The following is a 22,947-nucleotide window of genomic DNA, read 5'->3' on the forward strand; positions in this document are numbered from 1 at the left end:
TCATCTTTCAGCCAATGCCGATTCAATAAAAATGTCATTAATTGTAATTCATGTATTCCTCATTAATTTAATGTGTATTTTATTTTGAATAAAATCACATTTGCGCATACACCTCCTCATTGGCCTTCTAACCGAGACCCCAGCAAACCGAACCGCAACCCTTTGACCAAAGCAAATCGGTTGCCATTCAGTTTCTAAAATATTCTTTTCTTTTCTATAGTGCATTCAGATTAAGCATATGCTTAAAGTGTTCTTTTCATTTCATTTTTTTTAATATTACACTGTTCAAAATCTTCTAATTTAATTCGATTTAGCGTTTTGTTTTGTTGAAGCGAGAAAAATTTCGAAGCTATTCGTAAATATTCGTAAAATTTATGAAATATTGTTTTACAATGAAACCACTACGATTTTTTTTGCATTATTTTCTTTTTTTCTTAGATTTTCATTTTTTTTTTTTTTGGTAAAGTACGACGATAAGTTTTATATAATAATTTAGCATATGGTTTTGATATAACATTGAGAAAAGTTGAGATTCATTTAACTACCACATTGACGAGATTTTCTTTTGCATAATTGTTTTAAGCATTTCATTTTGTTTTGTTTTGTTTTAATTGAGAAGCATTTAATTTCGCTTAAAAATTTTGCTATGTTTAATTTTATTTTGTTTCGTTTTCGTTACGTGTATAATTATCATAACATTTATGCTGCTCAAAAATCGTTCGGTGTGTGGGTATTTTATATAAAAATTGGTCCATGTTAACCACATCGTACAAAAAAATATAAAACCAAGTAGCAATAACTGAAATAAAAACCATAAATATATCAAAGTGTTTATAAAAACGAAATTAAAACGAAACCAAGTTGTTTTTAAACAATACTCATTTATATATGTATTTTGTTTTTGTTTTTTTTTATTTATATGTATTAATTAATTTGCTTGTTTTTGTTTTTGTGTGTATTTTGTTGTTGCCGCGTATAACATACATATCGATATATACAATATATATTAATTCTAACGTTAAATTTGATTTAAATTTTTAATAGTTTGTTTGCGCTCTAACCTGTCTTAAATTACAAGTACATTTATGTTGTTGTTTTTGTTTTTACAATTAATATATAATATTTCTGCATTTTAGTTATATTTTAAATGTTTATATTAATTTTGTTTAGTTTACCACGCTAGGTCAATTAATGTTATAGGCATTAAAAAATAATTAAAATTATGCAACAATTAAAATGTAAATGTTTTCATTTTATAAATGTAATAAAATTGTTGGGATTTTGTTTTTCTTTGCTCATGCTTCCCGTTTTTCTTTTTCACTTTAGTTTCATATTAAATTTTGCTTTAATATTCTTGCTGCGTTGCTGATGTTAAATTTTAATACTTTGTACAATAAACAAAAAAAATATTTCACATTTTAATGTAAATGTAAAAACTAAATTTGTCGTAGAAAGTTTTCGGCTCCCAAACAAAAAGTGCTGCTCAATTATTTAAACAATTTCTATGTGGCAACTTTTGTTTGGGCGCCAGCGAAAATTACACATTTAAATTCGTAAATTTCATTGAAGGAATTTTTATGCTCTCAACTGAATTGTTTTTGTTTTTTATATGGTATAATGACTGTTGTTGTTGTTGTTGTTAATTAATTGTTGTCGTAATAATTGTTTAAGTTTTTTATGCTTGCTTTAAATTAAATGCCAATTAATTTAATTAATTAATTTTTAAATCACATTTCATTGTTTTTCAACACGGCAAATTTTTAAATTTGCCCAAAAAAAAATTTGCTGCTTTGATTTTGTGTTGTTGTTGTTGTTGTGTATATGTGTGTGTGTGGAAACGAAATTGTTTATGTTTTTTGCTTACGCGACTTGATATAGTGCACAATTCATTAAAAGTAATAATACTATATACATTGAAATGGTTTTTAGCCATTTGCATATTTGTTGTTGTTGTTGTTGTTTCGTTTTCATGTTGTTTAAGGAATTTTTTCTCATACGATTTATATGTTTTTTATTAACTCTCATCCAAGCACAAAAATTTAATCGAATAACGTGGCCAACAAATCGTCGCTGGCATTGTTATTACTGCTGCCGCTCGAGGGTGGCGTATTCAGATCCGGCTGGGGATCCAGGTACGACAAAATCTCCATTGGGTCCATGTCTTGCAATAACTGTAAGTAAAGAGAAAAAAATGTTGGATTAATTTTAGTATTTAAGCACTATTAATCAATCGCTACTTAAAACTCGTTATTATCATATCGGTATTTCTTATTTGCTATTCATCACTCGCTACTTCTTACTCGCCTTTAATCACTCTCAACTTCTTATTTGCTACTCATCACTCGCTACTTTTTATTTGCAATCAATAACTCACTAGTCATTCACTAATATTCATTTGCTATTAATATCTCACTACTTATTATTCGTTATTCATTTTTCGCTATTTATTACTTTTCAAGAAACAGATAATGTTTAGTTATAAGATTTGTATACTTATTGTTAGTCGGAATTCTCAAAGATTCAATAAAAACAGCAGCACAAAAAAAAACATTTTCTTACTTTGTTATGGCCACTTTCTAACTCGCTGTTCATTACTCGCTACTTATTACTCGCTACTTACATTCAGATCATGCCCAGTGTTGTCGAGTCCAGCGGCTGAGGGATCAAAGTTCTGCAGCTCCGCGCTCAGATCGTTTTCGAACTTGAGCTGCGTCTGGCTGCTCATGAGCGAGTTGAGCAGCTGCTCCTGCTGCTGGCTGTCCGCATTGGAGAGATTGTTGCCGCTGCCCAAGCTGCGACTGGGCGTGCCCGGCGTTTGTGGTGAATTGTGGCCATTGCTGTTGTTGTTGTTATTGTTGTTGCCATTGCTGGCATTGGGCGTGCCGCCGCTGATGGGCTCATTGTGGGATGAGCTGACACTGGGCGGACCACCAGGCGTCATCGGATGACTGGCAGCGCCAGGCGTATGCGGCGTATGAGGCATCTACAAGAAAAGAAATTTACATTAGACTTTGAATTTGCAGTTGAGTGAGAGTTGAGTTGGACTTACCTGATCGCTGAGAGATTTCTCCATGGCATTAAGCTGATCCAGCGAATTGACGCCATCGCCATTGCCCAAGCTGCTGCCGTCGCTGTGGTTGCCATTGAAACCGTCATAGCTGCTGCGATTGCCACTGCATGAAGCAAAGAATTCAATTAATAAATAAATAAAATGAATTTTAATCTATCGACTTACAGCTGAGCGCCGTTGGGTACATTGCCGTTGCCCATCATGTTGCCATTGGCAATGGAATTCATGTCGTGCATGTTGTAGGGACTCATTGCCTGAGAGTTGTCCCAGGTGGGCAGCTGTGTGGAGCCGGGCGACATGACCTTGGAGATGTCATCGCAGAGCTCCTGCTTGATAGCAGGCAAGCCATTGTTGCTGCCGCCGCCGCCGCTGACGTTGTTGCTGCTGCTGCTGCCATTGCCGGCACCATTTGGAGTTGGAGTTGGAGCTGCGCCCGTTTGTGGCGGATTGGGCATGCCACCGTTGTACTGCAGGGCACGCCAATTGGCGGAGGAATCAATGATAACCTCGTCCACATCGCTGTTGCTCAGCATGTTGAGTATGGCCCAGATGTACTGATCGATCTCGAGCGTATCGGTTATGGCCGACTTGCTGCACTCCGGACAGCGCCAGGAGCCGCGCTCGCTGTTGATCATCAGATAAGCCTCCAGATCGAAGCATTGCACGTGCTTGCACTCGTGCCCGCGCGCCGGCAGGCGTATTCGACTTTTGGTAATGGGACACTTCAATGAGATCTTGGCGCACTGCTGCGCAGCATCCGGACTGCCCGCATTGGCGACACCATCGGCTCCAACGCTGGGTAAACTCAAGTTGCGCTTAATCTTTTGCACGCTATGCTCCAGCGGCAGCAGATTGCGCTTGTGCAGCGTCTGCAGCACTTGACGCACCGATGGTCGATGCACCAGCTGCAGGACAAACAGATGGGACTGCAAGAAAGGAAAAGGAATGGATGAGTAAGAATGGATATCGATCGATTTGGAGCTTTGGCACTTACACAGCAACAGGAACTGGCGGTCAGCTGCAGCGTATTGCGTCCCGGCTGACAGACGGACTTCAGATAGAGCGGACGCAGCGCTGTGCTGTTCTTCTCGGAGCGCTCGATGTTGAGCGGCGTGGCATTGGCGGAGACGGTGACGGTGTGCGGCCAGTTGGTGTTCATCTGGCGATCGTCCTGATGGAAGCATTTCAGCTGCAGCTCCAGATCGGTGCTGAAATTGAAATTCGATTCGATTAAATTCGATGAAATTCAAAATCGCCAATTGAAGAATTGATGGGAATTCGGAACTTACCGGCACATGAGCGTGTTGTAGACATTCTGCTTGAGATGGAACACATGATTGCTGACCGATAGATTGTGGAGCAGGCGGAACGGTGGCAAGATGATGCCATCGCGCACTGGGAATGTCAGTCTCATCTCCTCGCCTAAAAAGGAATAGAGAAAATTAAAGATTGGGTTAGTTTCTTTGCTTGAGCTTGGGATTGAGTGCTCCACTTACTGTTGTCCATTGGCGGCTTGATGTCCGGATTGGGGCTGACGTAGGGCACACTGCAGGCTGGCGTCAGTGGTGGCGTCGGATTGCCAGGAACTGGACTGTGCTGATAGTTTTGCTGGAAACTGCAAGAGAAGAGGAAGAGAATTATAAGCAAGTGCCTACTATGAGCCTTTTGGGGTTAGCGGGACTCTTACCCTTGATTCTGGTAGGGATTGGCACTGCTGGCAACGCCGCCCGGTCCAGCCGGACACATGCTGCCTTGGCCTCCACCCACGCCAACGCCCACGCCGCCGCCGCCTCCATTGCCATTAGGATAGAACTGCGCCTGATGCGCGCCGGCACCAGCGCCGTAGCCCATGCCCGCGCCGCCTGCCTGTGGCACAAATCTCTGCTGACCCATGCAGCCGGGTCCGGGTCCCATGCCAGCGCTGCCCATGGGCATCATTGGTCCGCCCCCAGGCGCCATAACGGGTCCTCCATTAGGGCCCATGCCATTGCCTGCCGACATGCGTCCGTAGGCGCCAGCGCCTCCTCCGCCGCCGCCGCCCATTGGGCCGCCACGTCCATAGCCATTGCCTGCGCCCGCTTGCATAGGCAGCGGCACTCCGCCACTGCCGCCGGGACCACCCGGATGCATCTGCTGGCCGCCGTACATTTGCGGTGGCTGCTGCTGCGCTGCTGGATTCGGATACATGCCGCCACCCACACCGCCGCCATTGCGCTTCTGCGCCATGTGCATCTGCGGATGTGGATACGGAGTCAGGCGGCGCTGCTGCTGCGGCGGTGGCTGCTGCTGTGGATAGCCGCCGTTGGCCATGCCCTGCATCTTGGCCATGGGATTCATGTTGCCCATTTGCATGCCAGTTGGTCCCATCGACATGCTTTGCATTTGGTTCATTGGCGTCATCTGCACGAGAGAGAGAGAGAGAGAGAGAGAGAGCGTTAGAGATTTGCTTGGTCGAGAGATCTTTGGCAATTTGCTAATTGCGGCAACACTTTGCTATTTGCTCAAGTCACAGCTGCTTGGCAATAATTAGCGCCCCCTGGCGGCCGCTACCGCTCCCCAGGCAATCGCTTAGCTGCACTTTGCCCACACATCATGCAAACAATTAAGTTTTGTTATTGAAAGCGCATTGAGCACTGAGCGAAGCGCACTCGGCTACCGACTGCCCCAAAATCCGAACTGCAATGAACCGCAGTGAACCGAACCGAACCGAACCCCCAGCCCCAGAGCACCAGACCCCAGCGGCGCTTGAGACAATCCAGCTGCGAGATTTACCTGTTGTCGCCAAGTTGTCGTCGCAATTGACCAAACCCAGCAGTTCCCTCTCTAGCGTTGCTATATTTAAAGCTAACCTTGCATATTATGTGAGTTTGCTTATTTTTTTTTATTTTTTATGAGGCTCGTTAAACTTTCGCGCTATACACAACGTGATGGGAAACTAAACATGCCAAGATCGATTTATGCAACCCAATCGGCTCCCTTTGGCCACAGCCACAGCTACTAACTAATTTCCATTTCAGTTTGTTAACTTATTAACTGCGGCCACAAGCTATAGTTATGTTATTTTAATACTAACTAGTAATATTTTTAAAATTATTATTTACCATGACTTTCATTTTAGAGCTCGTAAATATTTTAATGAGAAATAAATAGATATTGGAAAGAAGCTTTTAACTAATTTTTAAATTAAGACATACTATGCAAATCGCTTGAGTTTAAATTGAAAAACATAATTATATGTTTTATGTTAAATTAACACAAAAACTTGAAAACGTGAGTGAAATATTAAATTGTTAATTTACACACATGCAAAACTTTTAATTTTTAATTTAAGAATTTAACAATATTTTTTTTTAATTATATTAAATCTTTTAACTTCAAAAAATTTTAAAATGAAATTATTTTTTATACGTTGAAATAAGATTTTATATAATAAATATATTTTTTTCAATATGTAATCTGTAATATGCTTACTAATCTTCAACTATTTTTTATTTTAAGTCATGCATTTTTAATTGTTGTGAATTTTTATATTTTTTTATAATTTTTTTATTTGTATGCACTTTAGAAATCTAAAAAATCAAAAGCTGTTTTCAGTTAATTTTTCTATTCGCCACCAACTGTCAATCGAAATCACTTGAGTGTATCTCCCAACCTCCCCTACCCCACTCCACCTCCCTACGATTTAATTAGTTCACTGTTTCATTTGATTTGCTGTTGCGTTTTCAATGTTCTGTTTCTCGTAAATCCCCTCTTATAAGTGGCTCATCCCTGATTATCCTCTGAATATCTCTGGAAATTCGAACTTGAATAATAATACTGCAGGCTGTGTTGCTGAGGAAGTCTAATTAGGGTCATTCTCAGCTGGATATATGGGCAACCTTAAACCTAGATAAAATTGGTGCCGTCGTGTGCTCCACCTTTCCCCATTTCCTATTTTAGTGTTGACAACCAGCTTCGCGTGTCAGCATATGAGCTCATGGTGTGTTTTATGGTTTCCACTGCCGTTCTACACCATGAACCTCACTCATATAGAACACTGAGGCTGTTTTTGTCTCGCCATTGTCCAGCTCGCTCTAGCTGTACTCTGCCTAGGTCTGAGATAGCCGCTTACTGTGAGTTGGCGCGCGGCATCACTGTGTCTACACAATGTGGTATTGTGACTTGTTGTGCCACTTTTGCCCATACATATCACGGCGGGATATGCGTATATAGAATATAGAAGTGTTCAGGAATGGGATTGTGCATTGTCGCTCGTGTGCTCGTTGGCCGGGTCACAGACCCAGATGTTCCGGTACTGTAACGGCCTGGGGCCTCTGGATGTGCTGTGTGTACGCTCGTTGGGTGTGCTGTGTAGCTGACATGTAGGCTGGTGTCTGGCCACGTGACCATATCCATATGTGAGTTCGCGACGTGCGCTCTGGCGGACCGTCCTCGCTCGCCAGGCGCTGTCGCTTTGGCAGGCGGGCTTCCTAGGCGTTGTTGCGCCGTTCTAGTGCGTGCGGCCCAGGCTGATGTGAGAGCTCGGGGGAGAAGGCGAGACCGATAAAGGGGGTTTGAAGTTCGCAGAGCTGCTGCGCAGGCTGTCGCCGATCAGAAACGGAGCCTCAGATTGGCCCGAGCGATAAAAGTGTCTTCCGTGCCTCACAGCGCGTTGCTGCCTGCTAAAGGGTCGCTGCTAGTGATTGCGTGGTGGCTGGTGCTACGTCTTCGGACGTGTGTTGCTGCTCTGACTCCCATGTCTGGCTGCTCTGACTTGGAGATATCGTACCAAGGAAAGTTTCACGTTGCTGTGCTGACCTAATTTGCATGCTCATGTCTGCGGTGTTGCCAAGCGAAAATGATATGGACCGAGACTATTTTGAGAGGATGCTGGATAGATAGCTTAGCTAGAAGGACTGTGGAACAGGCATTGCTAGTGTTCTTAGTAGCACTCAACAACTCCGTTGTTTGGCTGTCGTGCTTCAGTGTAGGAACGCGCAATGCTATGCTGCTGGACTGCCAACCTGGCGGTGAGATTTGGCCCCCTGTGGCTGGCGCCCTTGAGGAGCCTGCCTGCTGGTTCATTTCATCATTTTTTCTGTAAATGCAAATAACATAGAGAAATAAATTAATGTGTTGCAATTGATAAGTGGAGGCGGTGGGCGTGTCGCGCTGCATGCTGAACACAGCAAAGAAATTAAGTAAATAAATGTTCTGAGTTAAATTTTGACAGCTAAGCCTAAACGTTGAGTGAAGAGTCAAAGCAGCAGCAACAGTTGCTGGCAACAGGTGGTGGCAGGCACGGTGTAAATATTTATGGCAGCCACTGTTTGAACAAGCACAGCACACAGACGTTTTCAACTTAAGAGCAGCTTGCTTATAAATTAAAAGTCTGAGCATTGCTGATAATAAAAAAATATTAATAATAAGCTGATGACTCAACTTTTGGCTTGGGGGCTGTGCGGGATTTATGAAAAATTCTTTTGATTTGTGCGCTAAACTGAGTTGAGTTCGTTCGGTGCATTATAATGGGGACATATGTTTGCAAGTCTCTCTCTGATGATGATGTCAGCTCTATGCTCGATGCATGCGCAAATCATCAGCGAATTGCATTGCATGACAATTGTTGTTGCTGCTGCTGCTGCTGCTGCTGCTGTTGACATTTAAGCCTAAAATGTCAAATGGGCTCAGGGCTGCTGTCCTAAGACACAAGCGTGGAATTGTGTTCACATGCGCCGGCGACATTTAAGGTAAAAATAATTAAGCTAGACAACAGTCGAGAATTGGAAAAGTACGAAATAAATAAATAAATAAAGTGAAAACAATACAGGCGAAAAATAAAGTAACACGCTCACAATAATTGCGCATCTACAACAGCAACAGCGCAAAAAGCAAATATACATAAAAATACAGAAAAAAAATAAAAAGAACACACACACACACACACAGAGACACACGAACACACACATAGAAAATGGCAAATGTAAATAAATAGCACACTAAGCGATTGGCTGATAATCGCATGACGAGAACTGCCGGCAAACAGCGTTAGCTATCGCCTCGACGAGCGACGAGTGAGGAGCGGGAGGGGGGGAGCGAGAGGCGCGACGAGTGGCCGCACTTAACTAAACCTGTGATTGCGGCTGCTGCTGCTGCTCACGATAAATTAGCATTGAGCTCTTTAGCTTATGCGACAACGAGCAGCGAGTCGCGTGTAACGAGTAGCGAGTGCGTAACGCTAGCGAATTGAGGTCAGCAGGTCAGCCGCTGAAGCAGACAAAGTCTTTTTTAGTGTGGCATGCCTCAAGGCTAAGCCAATAGTAAGCGAGTGCGACAACGAGTTGAAGATAACGAGTGATAAAATAACTCTTTAGCTTATGTGAGAGCGAACAGCGAGTAGCGCGCAACGAGTAGCGAGTGCGTATTGAGGTCAGCAGGTCAGCCACTGAAGCAGACAAAGCTTTTCATAGTGTGGACTCAAGGCTAAGCGAGAGCGGTAACGAGTTCGAGATAACGAGAGCGAGTTGTAGATAACGACTGATGAAATATCAAACTTTTGATTTGACGCTGTTAAACAAAATTTCTAGAAACTTTTTGTCTAGCGTCTGTTAAACTCGCTTAACATTTCACTGTTATCTAACTTCCTGTTAATAAATGCGAGCTGCTCTGCCTTATAAGCAACATAACCTTCAAATGGAGCAAGGTGTATTCTACAATTCAAATAAACAAAGCAACAACAACAACAATTATAGCAGAGGCAAAGCTTATTGAGCTAGAGCGTAAGCTCGTCATATAATTGTCAAGTTTACGTCTCGTTCGGTTCGGTTCTGTTCTGTTTTGCTTCGCCTCATTATGTGACTAACAATTTGCATTGCAAGAGCGTCAAAAGTCTTACATATATACATACTATATACTATATATATCTATGTGTTTAGCTGATGACGACGCCAACATTTTGCTTTGTTTCAGTTTTTTGTTTGCTGTACTTTGATTAGATATAAATTTCTTTATTGATTAGATAAAAAACACACACAGAGCGTTTGACAAATAGCAACAACAACAACTGAAAATCAAGAGACAGTAATTGTTAACAAAAAAAGGAAAGAAAAATTCTTTGCATACACTTAACCCAACGTCGACTTGTCGCTCACTCTTCACTCTCTTTTGTTAGATTTGTCGCGCACTACGTTTTGCGCTTATATAAAAAATCAGAGTCTAGGCCTTGCGTGTTTACATTTTACATAAAAATGATTAAAAAATTACGCTGATTTATCAATTGTGTTGTACTTTTTTTTTTGGAATTTTTTACGCTGACTGCTTATATTTAATTTTTTATATTTTGTGTGGCGTGTGTTTTTCTGCTGTTGCTGTGGGGGCTGCTCTAGTCGGAGGGTTGATTATGTCAGCAGGCAAATGAAATATGTTTGCATGCCTGCGTTTTTTTTTATTATTTAGGTTTGTTGAATTAGTCGCAGCGTGGGTTGGGGGCGGTGGGTCAAAGCTGAGGGTTGCACAACAAGCGCGCTTAGATGTTTATTGTTTTTTTTAGTCTGCACAACATTTGTTTCATTTTTTGTAAAAAAGAAATATGAATAGACACGTGTATAAAAAGAATTTGCAACAGTTTTTGATACTGTGCGCTGCTGCTATCAATAGCGTGGTTTGATTTATGCGAGAGACAGCGTGGCGTATGCGTAATATGAAAAAATGTGCTCATATGACAGACAGACAGACATTGAAGTGTGGGCATCAAGCTCAACAACAGACAACAGACAGCTGTAAGGCAATTACAATATCCTACCCCTCCACCCCCACCTCCACCCATTCATAAAAACCAATAACATTCGAAATATGCAGCGACAGTTGGACTGAGTTGCCAGTTCCATTTCCATTTCCATTTCATTGGCTGCTGCCATATTCTTGGCTCGGCTTTTGTTGTTCAGTTCGTCATCGAGCGACATTTGTTTGATTGTGTGCGTTTGACAGTTTGTTGTTCCAAGGGTGTTTCGCCATCAAAATTCTTGCTGCATTGTCTACCCACAGGTATGCAGCAGTTATCGCCTTGACTTTAAGTTAAACTTCGAGCGGCGTCCGACTCCGGTCAGTGGCTATGAAACTTGCTGGCGCCTTTTGCTCTTTCGTTTTTTATGGTTTCGTTGGCTTGGCGCCGCATTGCCTGCTGCGTATACAGTGCGCAGCATAAATATCGTCTCATGATTTATTTGCCTATAGACTTGACTCTGAAGAGGCCAAACACACACACTCACTCATATTCATATTGCAATAAAAATAAAAATAAATCAGCATAATAGACTCGCACAGCAACCACCGAAACGACGGCAGCAACCCTCGCGACAGGCTTAAGGTTTGAGTGGGGCATATGCCGAGCGAGCCTATTGAAAAATCGAACAACAAAGCAGCAAATGCAGCGCATAAAAAATAAAAGACGCTTGCTTTTTATTAAAAATCCAATGCAAATAATGCAACAAGCAGGCAAACATATTCATATTGCTACCCCCACACCCCACCCAGCCTATTGTAATATATTGGCTGTCGATTTGAAATGCATTTTTATAAATGTTTTGCCGGCTTGCGGTAAAATAGAGCGACTGGGCTATTGTTTAAAGTTTCGAGCGCGCGCACATGTGGTATGAGTAATATTTGTTTGGGGCGCGCTTTATGGTTGGGCGCACATTTGGCACCTGCAGACAGCAACAACAACAGCTATGAGCGAGAGAAAGAGAGAGAGAGAGTTGCAACAATGCTTTTCAACAAAAACAAGGTTTGCCGTTTAGCCGCTTACGTTGCGTATACGCAATGTGCAACGCCAGCCATTGTGTGCCAGTGTGTGCGTGTGTGTGTAAATGTACTAATTAGCATGTTTAAGCGTTCATTTAACGCGCCTACGTGTGCACATGCAAATTAGTTGATACAAACACGGATATTATGGCCGTTATATAGTATAGAAAAGCTACAAAAGCTACGCTGTTTACAGTTATAATAGCAAATACATATAGATAGCGCACAAATTGTATTGATTGTTTATAGCATGTGTGGAGTATTTAAATAAATACATAAGTTTATATAATTAAAGCGCTAAATGCATTTTGAACTTATTTATTGCCTACTTTAAGGCGCGTGCTGCAAGCAGCTCAAGCTGCAAACAAAATTAATTTAAATAAATATTAATAAATTACTGCAACTCAAACTAAAGCTCAAATCAAGTAAGTTTAAGCTTTGTTATAATTTTAGGGCTGCACATTTGCTACTTTTCGTTGCTTTTTATGCATAACAGTCGCTCTAATTAAATTATTTGTGCATTAAAAACTCTTGGACTACAATCTCTAGAGAATGCCAACAAACAAAAACTCAAACTGCAATTTCAATTGCATTTCACAACTTTTTAGTAATTGCATTTCGCTGTCGCACTCATTGTCTGTCTCTCTTTCTCTTGTTTGTTGTTGCCTGTTCTTCGTATGATGTAACCCCAAAATGTTTTGATGGCTGTCTGCTGTCTGCTCGTGCAGCGATAAAAGCTTCTTGTAACACGCGCTAATCAACGAACCCGCGGCCGCATTGGTCTCTTGGGTTCACCCCCCACCCCCACTAACTGTCAATCAGCAACAGTTTTGCGCACCTTACAACGCGCTAGTTGCTGTTTAGTAATTTTTTTTAAGGTACAAGTAGTTTTTGCCTATCTTATCAGTCGGCGCACAAATCGATGCCAACTTGCAAGTTACAGTTACAGCAAATAGATTCTAACACCTGCGCTGTTGTCATTGTTAAATACAAAAGGCCAAAAACTTAGCCAAGTTGCGCTTTGTATTAAAGCCAGCGCAAAAATCATAAACAATTAGAGACACATAAACATTAAAAATAAATCGAAGGCTGACTGACTGTCAGCGACTGCGACAACAGCAACAACAACAGCAACAACAAAAGAAGCTGCAGTAATAATTTTTTTTTATTTGCTCAACAACAAGCTAAGCGAAGAGCAACAACAAAATATACATAAAAAAAATAAACATAAATCAGTTTTGAAAATAAAACAAAGCGCAAAATTGCAACAGCGCAAATAAAGCGACGAAAAAAAATAAAAAACTCAACGCATAAATCGAAGCTGACGACGACGTCGACGTCGTACTTGAAAACCAGTTTGCAGCAACAACTAAAGTACAGCTTAAGCAACAACAACAACAACAACAAAATTGTTGCTAACACACAAAAAGCTGCAGCGAAGCCCAAAAATGGTTTAAAAAAATGCTCAAACCACAAACATTTTTGTAGCCACAGCGACTATCAGCAAAATAAACGAAAACAATGTGTTGCTATTAAAAGAAGCCACAATTAAAAGGGGAACAGTGTGAAGTCAGCTGATAAGACAAAAAGACAGACAACTTGGAAAAAGAATGTTAAAGAGAGAGAAGTTAAAGCTGCTTAGGCTAAGTGAATTATTAATTAATTGAATTCCAATGCTCAGCATATTTATTAAAACTTAAGTGTTTCATTCACAAAAAGCTTAAAGCGTTGACAATGGCCAAAAGATAAGCTAACTGAACTAAGCTCATGTTGGTTATAACAAGTGGCAGTGAGTGAGAGAGGGAGGGGGTGCTCAGCTATATCTTTATATATTAGCTTAGAACTTGACTGCGTTCTGATCTGTTTTAACTTTTGTTATTGCTATTTATTATTTTTGTTGATAACACTTTGCGCGCCTTTGATTTATTTTTTCATATATATATATATATGTGTGTGTGTGTGTGTGTCGATATCGTTTCAGTTGCTATCTATGGCATTGTTTAGCTCACAAGTTGAAAGTTTTCGGGGTTTTTCGTTAAAGTTGAGTTCGTTGCTTGATTTGCTTCGTTTTTAGTTTTGATATCAATGCGTTTGGCTGCTTTTAATTGGGTCGTTAAATGTATTTGCTTGTTACTCTATTTACCGTTATTGTTGTTGTTGTTGTTATTTTTGGTGTTTTATCATGTGACTTCTTCAAGGTGTTTTGAGGACAAATTAAACGATAAGCAAACAACTCACTCGCTTCGCTCTCGAATTGAGCGAGATCGCCAGAGAAGTCATCAGCTCTTAACCCATTAATGCCTAATCAAAACCAAATTTGCCATTTGATATGCAAGACAAGCGTTGACCTTCAGTGTGGCTACGGGTGGTTTAACGTCAGCCCACAGGCCCTAAGGCCCACAGGGGTTGAATTTACTGCTTTACACGTGTAACTGTTCATTGTTCATTGCTCAAGGCTATAGCGAGAGGGTTGCTCGCTTCGCTTGCCACACCAGCCCCCGTTTGCATTAACTGATGGGTTTATTAATATTAGAGCCACACTTATTAGAGGCACTTTCGATAAAGAAATAAACGCGCTGCCTGCACTGAGTATTTGTTTCTTTTCTGGGGTTAATGAGAGAGCGAAGAGTCGCTCTCGCTCTCGCTCGCTCTCTCTGCTCGATCGCTCTAACTCTCTTTTGGCACCTCACTTTATGCCCAAGGGGGTTGCTCTCGTCTCTTTTTGCGATTTGCAAATGGTTTTCCGCGTTTAGGTTTTGTTTTTCTACTATTTACTTATTGTATCGCATTTTTATTTCCCGTGTGAAAATTACCAAAGCCAAAGCGAAACAGGAACTGTCTGTAGTCCTTTTTTTTGCTTTAGCTTGGCTCATCTGGTGGTTGTTTGTTTGGTTTTTGATTTGCCTGTCGCGGTGGTTGATTGATGTGTCGCATAGTTTTCGAATATTTATAACAAAAAAAAACGGCAAATTTTGCGCTGTTTATTTGCAACAATTAGACGGGGGTGTCTGTTCTTTAGCTGGAAAAACTTTTCAGTTTCTAAGAAATGCAAGCAGTGCAGCTGCTACCTGTACCCAAAATGGGTTAAGCTATTAATAGCATTTTTACCTGTATAAATTTAAACTAAATGCTGCGTTTGATGAATTACAAGACCAAAGACGGTTCTTCATTGTTTTCGTGTGCGTGTGTGTGTGTGGCAGGGGCAGCAAAATATGCGTGGCATGTGAGAAAAACGGCAAAAGAAAGAAAAGGCGTAGGTAGCAAACAGAGCAAGAGACTGAGACGAGTTTGTAATGCTTGGATTGACTATGACCTTTTTTTTTCTTTCGCTGCTGCTGCTCCCCCAAACCGAAGTCTCTCGCTGTACAAATTTACAAAAGATACACAACATACACTCGAAAGAAAAATGGGCGAAAACATTGTCCAACTGTCTTGACTGACTGACGAAATGTTGCCTTTGTTGTTGTTGTTTCAGTTTTGTTCAAAGGGCAGGCAAGCGGGCAACTCAGTCAGGCAGAGAATGATGAAGAGTGAGAGGGAGCGGGAGCGGGGATCGTTGTCTTTGACATTGCTCTGTGTCTTGGGAAAATGTTTGCTCGCTTCGCTTCGTTCTACGAAAATAGTTCAATGGAAAACTCCAAAGAAAAATCAACAACAACAACAACAACGAGAGCAACAAAGCAACAGCAGTAGGTCGGCAACAAAATGTTTGCCTGGCTGCTTTCTCAAGAGCAAATGTTGCGCCTCCTTTCGACCTGGACTGGCGTACGTGCAATCGCTCTCTATGCATGTGTGTGTGTGTGTGTGTGTGTGTGTCAATTATGGGTCAGCTGTGCGTTTGAGCTTTAGCACATCAGCTGTTGTTTCTTTTTTTTTGCCTCACTGCTTATTTATTTAACTTATATTATTATTTAATATTTATAAACTACAACAAACAAAGCAAAGTTTTAATTTTACGTTACGAAAAATGTACATAAAATATCTAAAAACAAAAGCACATTCCTTTCAAAGCACAACAATAAAAATATTCACTATATTTTAAGAAATTAAACAAAATGCCATTAGCCCATAATAAAATATTTTTATTGCAAAACCAGCTATATATATTAATAATATTTTTTTATTTATTGTCTTGCTGTGATTAATTCTAATGGCATTTTTTTGTTTTTTTTTTGATTTGATTTGATTTTGTTGTTTTATTTTTGTTGTTTTAAATGGAATTTATTTTTAGATATTTTACCTAAGTTTTTCATTTGTTTTGTTGTTAGTTAAAGTTGTTGTTGTTGCTGCTGCTGGGTACAGGTGCAATTGTTGCTGCTGTTGTTGTTGTTGTTGTTGTGCGTTATCAGTGCACGCTCTCGCTCTCTCTCTCTCACTCTTTCGCTCTCTCTCGCTCGTTTGCTCTATTTGTTTGTTTTGCACTTTTCACTTGTTTGGTTGCGTTTGTCGTAATCGAATTAACGTTCTAGCATAAACTTTTTGATCGGAACTTACTTTTTGGAATTGCGCTTCGTTGTTTGTTTGGAATACATGGGAATTTTGTCAACAATCAATTGCATGGCATCAACAAATTAAACATTTAAACACACTTCTTCACTGTGTGTGTGTGTTTGTTATTTATTTATTTCTTTGTTGTTGTTTGTATTTTTTGTTGAATTTTTTTGAACGTTTGCTTTTTATTTCAAAGGTTCAGCGACATTTTGGCAAAAAATAACATTTCTTTCACTTTTTATTATTTGTTGTTGTTTTTTGTTTGCAACTCTTTTTTGTTTGCTTATTGTTGTTACGCTTTCACATTTTTTTGTTGTTGTTTTTGTTTTTTTGGCAACTGTTTGTTTTGGTTTTTCACAAGTTTTCCAAGTTGTTATTTAAATTAAACTTTTTACTTTTTGGTTGCTAGCAAAATTTTTATTTAATGCTTTGTAATCGACTTTCAACTTTTTTGTTCACTTAATTTGTTTGTTGCACTTTTAATTTGCGCTAGTTGTTGTTGTTGTTGTTGTTGTGTTGTTGCTTTAATACTGTTGTTGTAGTAATCCAAGTTGTTGTTGTTGTTTTGCTGATTTGCAACAGGAACTTTTTGAGCACTTAATCCAAAAATGTGCTTTGTGTTTAATTTAAAAATATAATTTGTTTGTTTTGTTTATTTTGTTGCACTTTTATATTTTTTGTAATACAATTTTCAATACTCAACAGTTGATTAATGCTCGAGGCGAGTGCTACACTTTTCAAATTTCAATAAATTTCGACGTGATACGATTCGATTCGATCTATCTAAGATCTGTTGTAACGCTTAGCGGTCGACACACTTGTGTTTAGATTCTTTGATTGCTGCTGCTTTAGTCGCGTGTGTTTCAACCGAACGACGACAACATTCGACGGCAGCCAGAAAGGAACTGAAGCTGGCACGACTCAAAACTGACTAAACGGGAAACAACGCTGCTGCCATTGCTGCTGCTGCTGCTGCTGCTGCCATAGCAGTCGCTGCTTCGCTGCTGCCATCGCTGCTGCTACTTCGTTGGCAGCGCTACCTTCGCACCCACACGCACACGCTTACATACATACACGACACGACACGACACGAGCGAGAGAGCGCGCGCTGTGTGTGTGAGAGCGAGAGCGAGAGCGAGCGCGTGCATTGCATTTGCATTGAACGAACGTGTTTATTTATTTTTTTCCTCGCTTCTGGTACAGTTGACGGCTCTCTTTGCTTTTGCTCTCTCTCTCTCTCTCGCGCTCTTGGTTGATTTATTTCAGGTCGTCGCTGTGTGTTTGGTATTCATTTGACTGTTAAGGGGCGACGACGCGCGAGCACTTAAGTAAAATAATAATTATACGTATGTCAATTTGTTTGACTTCTTTGCGTGCGTTTATTGCTGCGTTTAGCGCAAAAACGTAGTAGATTCTACTACCTACTACGCTTTTACACTACGAACCGAACTGAGCGAACTGCTGAGAGCATCTCTGACATTTATTGGGTTTGTTTTGAAAGCGTTTAATGGACCTCAACTACAACATGCACGAGAGTGAGGTTTTTGTTTGACAGTATGTTTACTTGTGTGCGCGCCCATGTATTCGTATTCGTATTCGTATTCGCATGTGTGTGCGTGTGTTTAAGTATGCGTGTGGGTAGCGTTAAGTAGATTTTTCAGCACATTTGTCTTAATTGTTGTGATTTGTGGTTGATATTTGAATGATTTACGGCAGCCAGGGGCGCGATTTGGCGACTCTTGATATGCGGATTACAGCCAGGCACAGAGTATTTAAATTAAGTGCCTGGCTATGAATAATAAAAATGTAAATTAATTGTTGCTTAAGTGTTGACAATATGCCTAATAATTTAGGCAAAATATAGGGCAGTTAAATTTATGCTACACTTGAATTTAATATTGTTAATTTTTCATCAATAAATTAACTTACTAAACAGCGCATAAATAAATAATTAAATACAGCATATGTTAATATATTCAGACACACACACACGCATGCACACAGACAAACACTCATGCATATTCGTTTGTGTTCTCGTGTGGCCGCAAAATTGAAATACTTTAATTACCCGAATAAAAAAACATTTAACAATTTAATCTGAGCATATCAATTGCCACACACATAATACGCTCTCAAACGCAAACACACTCACACACACACACAGACGCATGCAAACGAATATATCCACTTACATAGACACATGGACTGACTCTCACACTCGCACTCATTTCACGCGCTTACGCTCAGAGATATGTACGGTGCTCTCGGGCAAAGTAAAGTCATGCCCAAAATCCACTCCCAATTTATCACTCAATTAGCACAGAAAAATGTAGTAGTATATTTACTACACTTCTGGCACTCACCAACACACACACACACACGCAAACAAGAGCATACATTTGAGAGAGCGAGCAATAACAGCAGCTGCACAGCGTGAGAAATTCACTGCGAATTATATGCATACCCACAAAGCGAAGTCTCTACGACTCTCGGGCTGTCGGCTCTCGGGCTGTCGGCTCTCGGGCTCTCGTCGCTGTCTTCGGCTGCGGCTTTGGCTTCGGCCTCGGCTTTCGCAGCGGCGTATCCGTATCGGGTGTTCATCTCAATGAAATTGTAGCATATTTGTTGCCATATCGAGATTAAATTTTCAAAACACAAACGAGCGCAGCGACGCGTCGCCGTTGGAGGTGGCAAACCGGAGCAACAGAGAAAGAGAGAGAGAGAGAGAGAGAGAGAGAGAGAGAGAGAGAGCGCATGTAAACGTAAGAGAGAGAGTACGACAGAGAGTGAAAGAGAGCGAGAGCATATGCACAGTTGAAAGAGCGAGAGAGCGGGCAGGCTTGTAAGCTTTTATGGCGGTGGGTGGGTGGTTTGGGTGGCTGATGGGTTGCGCGCTTGGTTGGTCGTGCGATTTATTGATGACGTCGACGACGGCGTCGCTGTTGCTGCTGCCGCTGCTGACAGTGTTAATGTGTTTGTTGCTTTGGCATAAAATTATGTTTTATTTTATTTAACATGCTATTTTTTTTTTTTTGCTGCTGTTGCTGCTGCCGCTGCTGCGTCGATTTTTGGCAGTCCTTGTCATAATTTCAATGCGAGTAGGAAACGCAGCCGTCCTGCCACAGGAAGTCGACTGGAGTGCCAGCAGCACAGAGCAGAGCAGAGCGGAGCACAGCAGAGCAGAGCTGAGCGCTGTGGCCAACAACAATAAACGTCGACAGTTGTGCGATGATGATGGCAGCTTCATTGGGTTATGCTTATACCTTTGGGTTTGGGTTGTGTCTTTATATACAAATATGTATGTATGTATGCATGTATGTGTGTAAAAGGAAGTGTATTGCGTTGTAGGCCGTCGCCAGTTTAATGCACGTGTGCGGGCGAGGGAGGTTCGAGTATCTGTATCCGTATCTGTGTAAATGCGTTCCTTGTTGTTGCTCATGTTGTTCATATTGTTGTTGCTGCTGCTGCTGCTGTAGCTGCTGCTGCTGCTTGGCCTGTTCATTCGCCCCTCAGCCCTTGTATGTGTGTGTGTGTGTATGTGTCATAGGCTGCTTATGTGCGTCGTCTGTTCCTGTTGGGCCTTCCTGTCACTGCGACTGCTATACAGGGTGCTTGCTACAGCTGCCAGCTCTAAGCAGCAATTCAATTGAAATATGCATAGGGGTGTTGGTGAATTTATATAAATAAATATTACTGCTTATTGTGCTTAGTCTAGAGTTCCACTTAGTAGCTTCACTGACTACCGCTCTTCATACAAAACATTGCTGAAATTTATACCAACTACCAAATCAACAATTCACCAATATCGGCTTGTTTTATTTTTAATTATAAAACAATAATATGGAATTCTAATGTTTGAACGAATTTCGAAGCAACTTAAATTTTAATTCTGCAATACAACCTATTGGTGAACTCAACAATTTACACCAACGTTATTACCAATCGCTAGTTATTTACCCTATATCTAATTACTATGTTTCTCATTATAATACAATAAACTGTATGCATATTTTTAACTACTTCCAAATAAAATTAAATTATATTTCTACAATGGTTATCATTGGTGAACTTCACCAATTTGCTACCAATCGCATTGAAGTGTTATTATATGACGCAGCACCCTGTATTTAAAACGCGGCTGTAAAAACAATTTAATGCATAAAACGACAAAAATCTGGTTTTCACAAAACCAAACCCAGAGCCACCAACAAGCGACGAAAGCGCTAAAGGAGGTGGCAACGGGTGTTGGCGGTGGCCGAGGCCGAGGCAAGAGATGAGAAGCAAAGTTGCTGTAAGAACACTCACAGGCCAAGCAGCAGCAACAGCAACAGCAACAACAACAGCAGCAACTGTTGAGATTACACTAAAAGTAACTGCCAGCAGTAACAGCAACAACAACTGCAACAAACGACTGCAGCAGCAGCAGCAGCAGCAGCAACGAGAGAGCGCCGTACTAAAATCAATTATGTTGCAAAAGCAACAACAACAATTGCAGTTGGTATGCAGCAGCAGCAGCAACAGCAGCGTGAAAATAGTAGTGGACAACAAAAAAAAAAAAGATGCAAAAAGAAAAAAATGGCAATGCAAAATGAAAAAGCAGCGTCGACGCTGGCAGCAGCAGCAGCAGCAGCAGCAGAGGCATTTAGGAGGTGGGTGGGTGGTGGGCAGTCGACAGTACGACAGTCGGTTGGGCATTGCGTCAGTCAGTCAGTCGCAAATATGTTGCGCATTTGTGCCCTCAGCAAAGTAAAACAGAGAGCGAGCGCAGCTGAGCGAGCGAGAAAGAGAGCGAGTGAGCGAAAGAAAGAGATAAAAAGTAAGCGCGAACGTTTGCTGGTTGCTGCTATGTAACTGTTGTTTTTATTGCCCTGGTGGGGTGGTGGTGTTGGTGGTGCTGCTGCTGCTGCTGGCTGATGTTGTTGGTAGTAAAATGCGTGAGAAGCGCCAAGAGAGGCGCGCAGCAAGCGGCGAACAGCAATAGCAGCATCAGCAGTAAACGATGAACTTTGCTTGACGATGCTTGCTCTGCCTCGTTGCTGTTATTGTTGTTGTTGTTGTTGGGTTTGAGGCAAACACCTTTCCACGTGCAGCAGCCAGCCCGAGAGCAGCGCAGATGTTTGGCAAAATAATAAGCGAACACAAGCAGCGAGCAGCGACGCTGGCAGCAGCAGTTGGTGAAAAGAGTGTGCAAAAAATTATGCTGAGTGCCCATACAAAGTGAAAGAAAGAAGCCCCCAGTCCCAGTCCCAGTCCCAGCTACCAAATGCGCTCTCTCTCACATACACACGTATGCTATTGTCTGTGTGTGTGTGTGTGCAGCATAATACGAAAAAAAAGTCAGCGAAAGAAGAAAATCAACGAAACGGCAGCAGCAGCAGCTACGTCTGACGTTTAGTCGTTCAGTCGTCGGTTCGCTCAGTTTCAGTTACAGGGGCAGCGGCAGCGGCAGCGACTGCGTCGGCAGATACTTTGAGATTTTGTTGTTGTTCTTGTTGTTGTTGTCTTTTGTTGTTTTCATACGTTTTATCAGTCGAGAAGGCGACGTCGACGTTAACGTCGCTTGACGATTTTCTTGGCGTCTCTTTTCTTTTCTTTTATTTTCTGTGTGTGTGTGTTTTTATTTGGCTGCTCACACATACGAACACACACACACACAGTTATAGCTACAGAGATCGACACTCGCATATCGAGAGACTTGTATCTTTGTATCTTTTAGCGCTGTTTTGAGTTAAGCAATTGATGGATATGGTTTATTTATAACGCTTGGCGACTATCGAGTGAACACTTGGCCTGTGCCAAGACTCTGACTCTATGTGTATCTGTATCTGTAAGATACACGCTTCGGCAGCGCCGCGTCGCCTCGTCGCTCATCGCTTGCCCTCGTCTCTTTCTCTGTTCGATAAACGTAAGCGTAATAATATTTTATTGAAATTTGTTTTCTTTGCTTTCCACTAAAGAAATGCTCAATAGCAACAACAACAACAACAGCAGCAGCAGCAGCAACAACAACAGCAATTTGTACGATTTTTCTTTTATTTTTTTGCTCAACACACAAATCTCAGGGGGCAGCTGAGGGAGCTGGGGAGACGCTTGGAAGGTAGACACAACGAGTGCCTTCATTTCTTGTTGCTGCTGTTGTTGTTGTTGTTGCTCGTTGGTCGTCGTCGTCAACGTTTTTGCGCTATAAGTATCTGTTGGATAAATATGAGGTTAAAAGCGTTGCCTTCTGTTGTTTGTATTTGTATTTGTAGCATGTAGCTGCTTTATGTACCTGTGCGCTTAGTATATAAATATGTATATATATGTATATATATATATATATATATCTATCTAGTTGTAGCTTTGTATGAGTGCAGCGCATTTTGATTGTTAGCTGCCTTTTGATGAAAACATAAATAACAACAGCAGCAGCAACAACAACAAAAGCAACTGCAGCTGAAGAGCTACAAGCTAAAAAAAAAATACAACAAGCAGCAAAGGAATTCCAGCTCTGTTGCTCGCTCTCTTTCTTTCTCTCTCGCGCTCTCGCTCTAACTGTTTTGGCTTTTTGGTATGAATGAATTGCTGTTTGGCTGTACGTGTGTATCTCCCTCTGGCTCTGTATGTGT

General features: G+C 41.3%; 1 protein-coding gene across 1 annotated transcript; it reads right to left on the reverse strand.

Annotated features, from left to right (window-relative positions):
* Window positions 1-1,762: 1,762 nt before the first annotated feature.
* On the reverse strand, window positions 1,763-16,473 carry LOC108600636 (zinc finger MIZ domain-containing protein 2). The gene is made up of 10 exons (XM_033293489.1): window positions 16,343-16,473; window positions 7,967-8,147; window positions 4,758-5,563; window positions 4,567-4,685; window positions 4,360-4,492; window positions 4,065-4,278; window positions 3,236-3,996; window positions 3,050-3,173; window positions 2,621-2,983; window positions 1,763-2,171 (listed from the first exon to the last, which is right to left on the reverse strand). Exons 1-10 carry the CDS (start codon window positions 16,405-16,407, stop codon window positions 2,040-2,042), a joined length of 2,898 nt encoding a protein of 965 aa, XP_033149380.1. The 5' UTR covers window positions 16,408-16,473; the 3' UTR covers window positions 1,763-2,039.
* Window positions 16,474-22,947: the final 6,474 nt, after the last annotated feature.

This window comes from Drosophila busckii, chromosome 3L, assembly GCF_011750605.1.
Source record: "Drosophila busckii strain San Diego stock center, stock number 13000-0081.31 chromosome 3L, ASM1175060v1, whole genome shotgun sequence".
NCBI classification, from domain to species: domain Eukaryota; kingdom Metazoa; phylum Arthropoda; class Insecta; order Diptera; family Drosophilidae; genus Drosophila; species Drosophila busckii.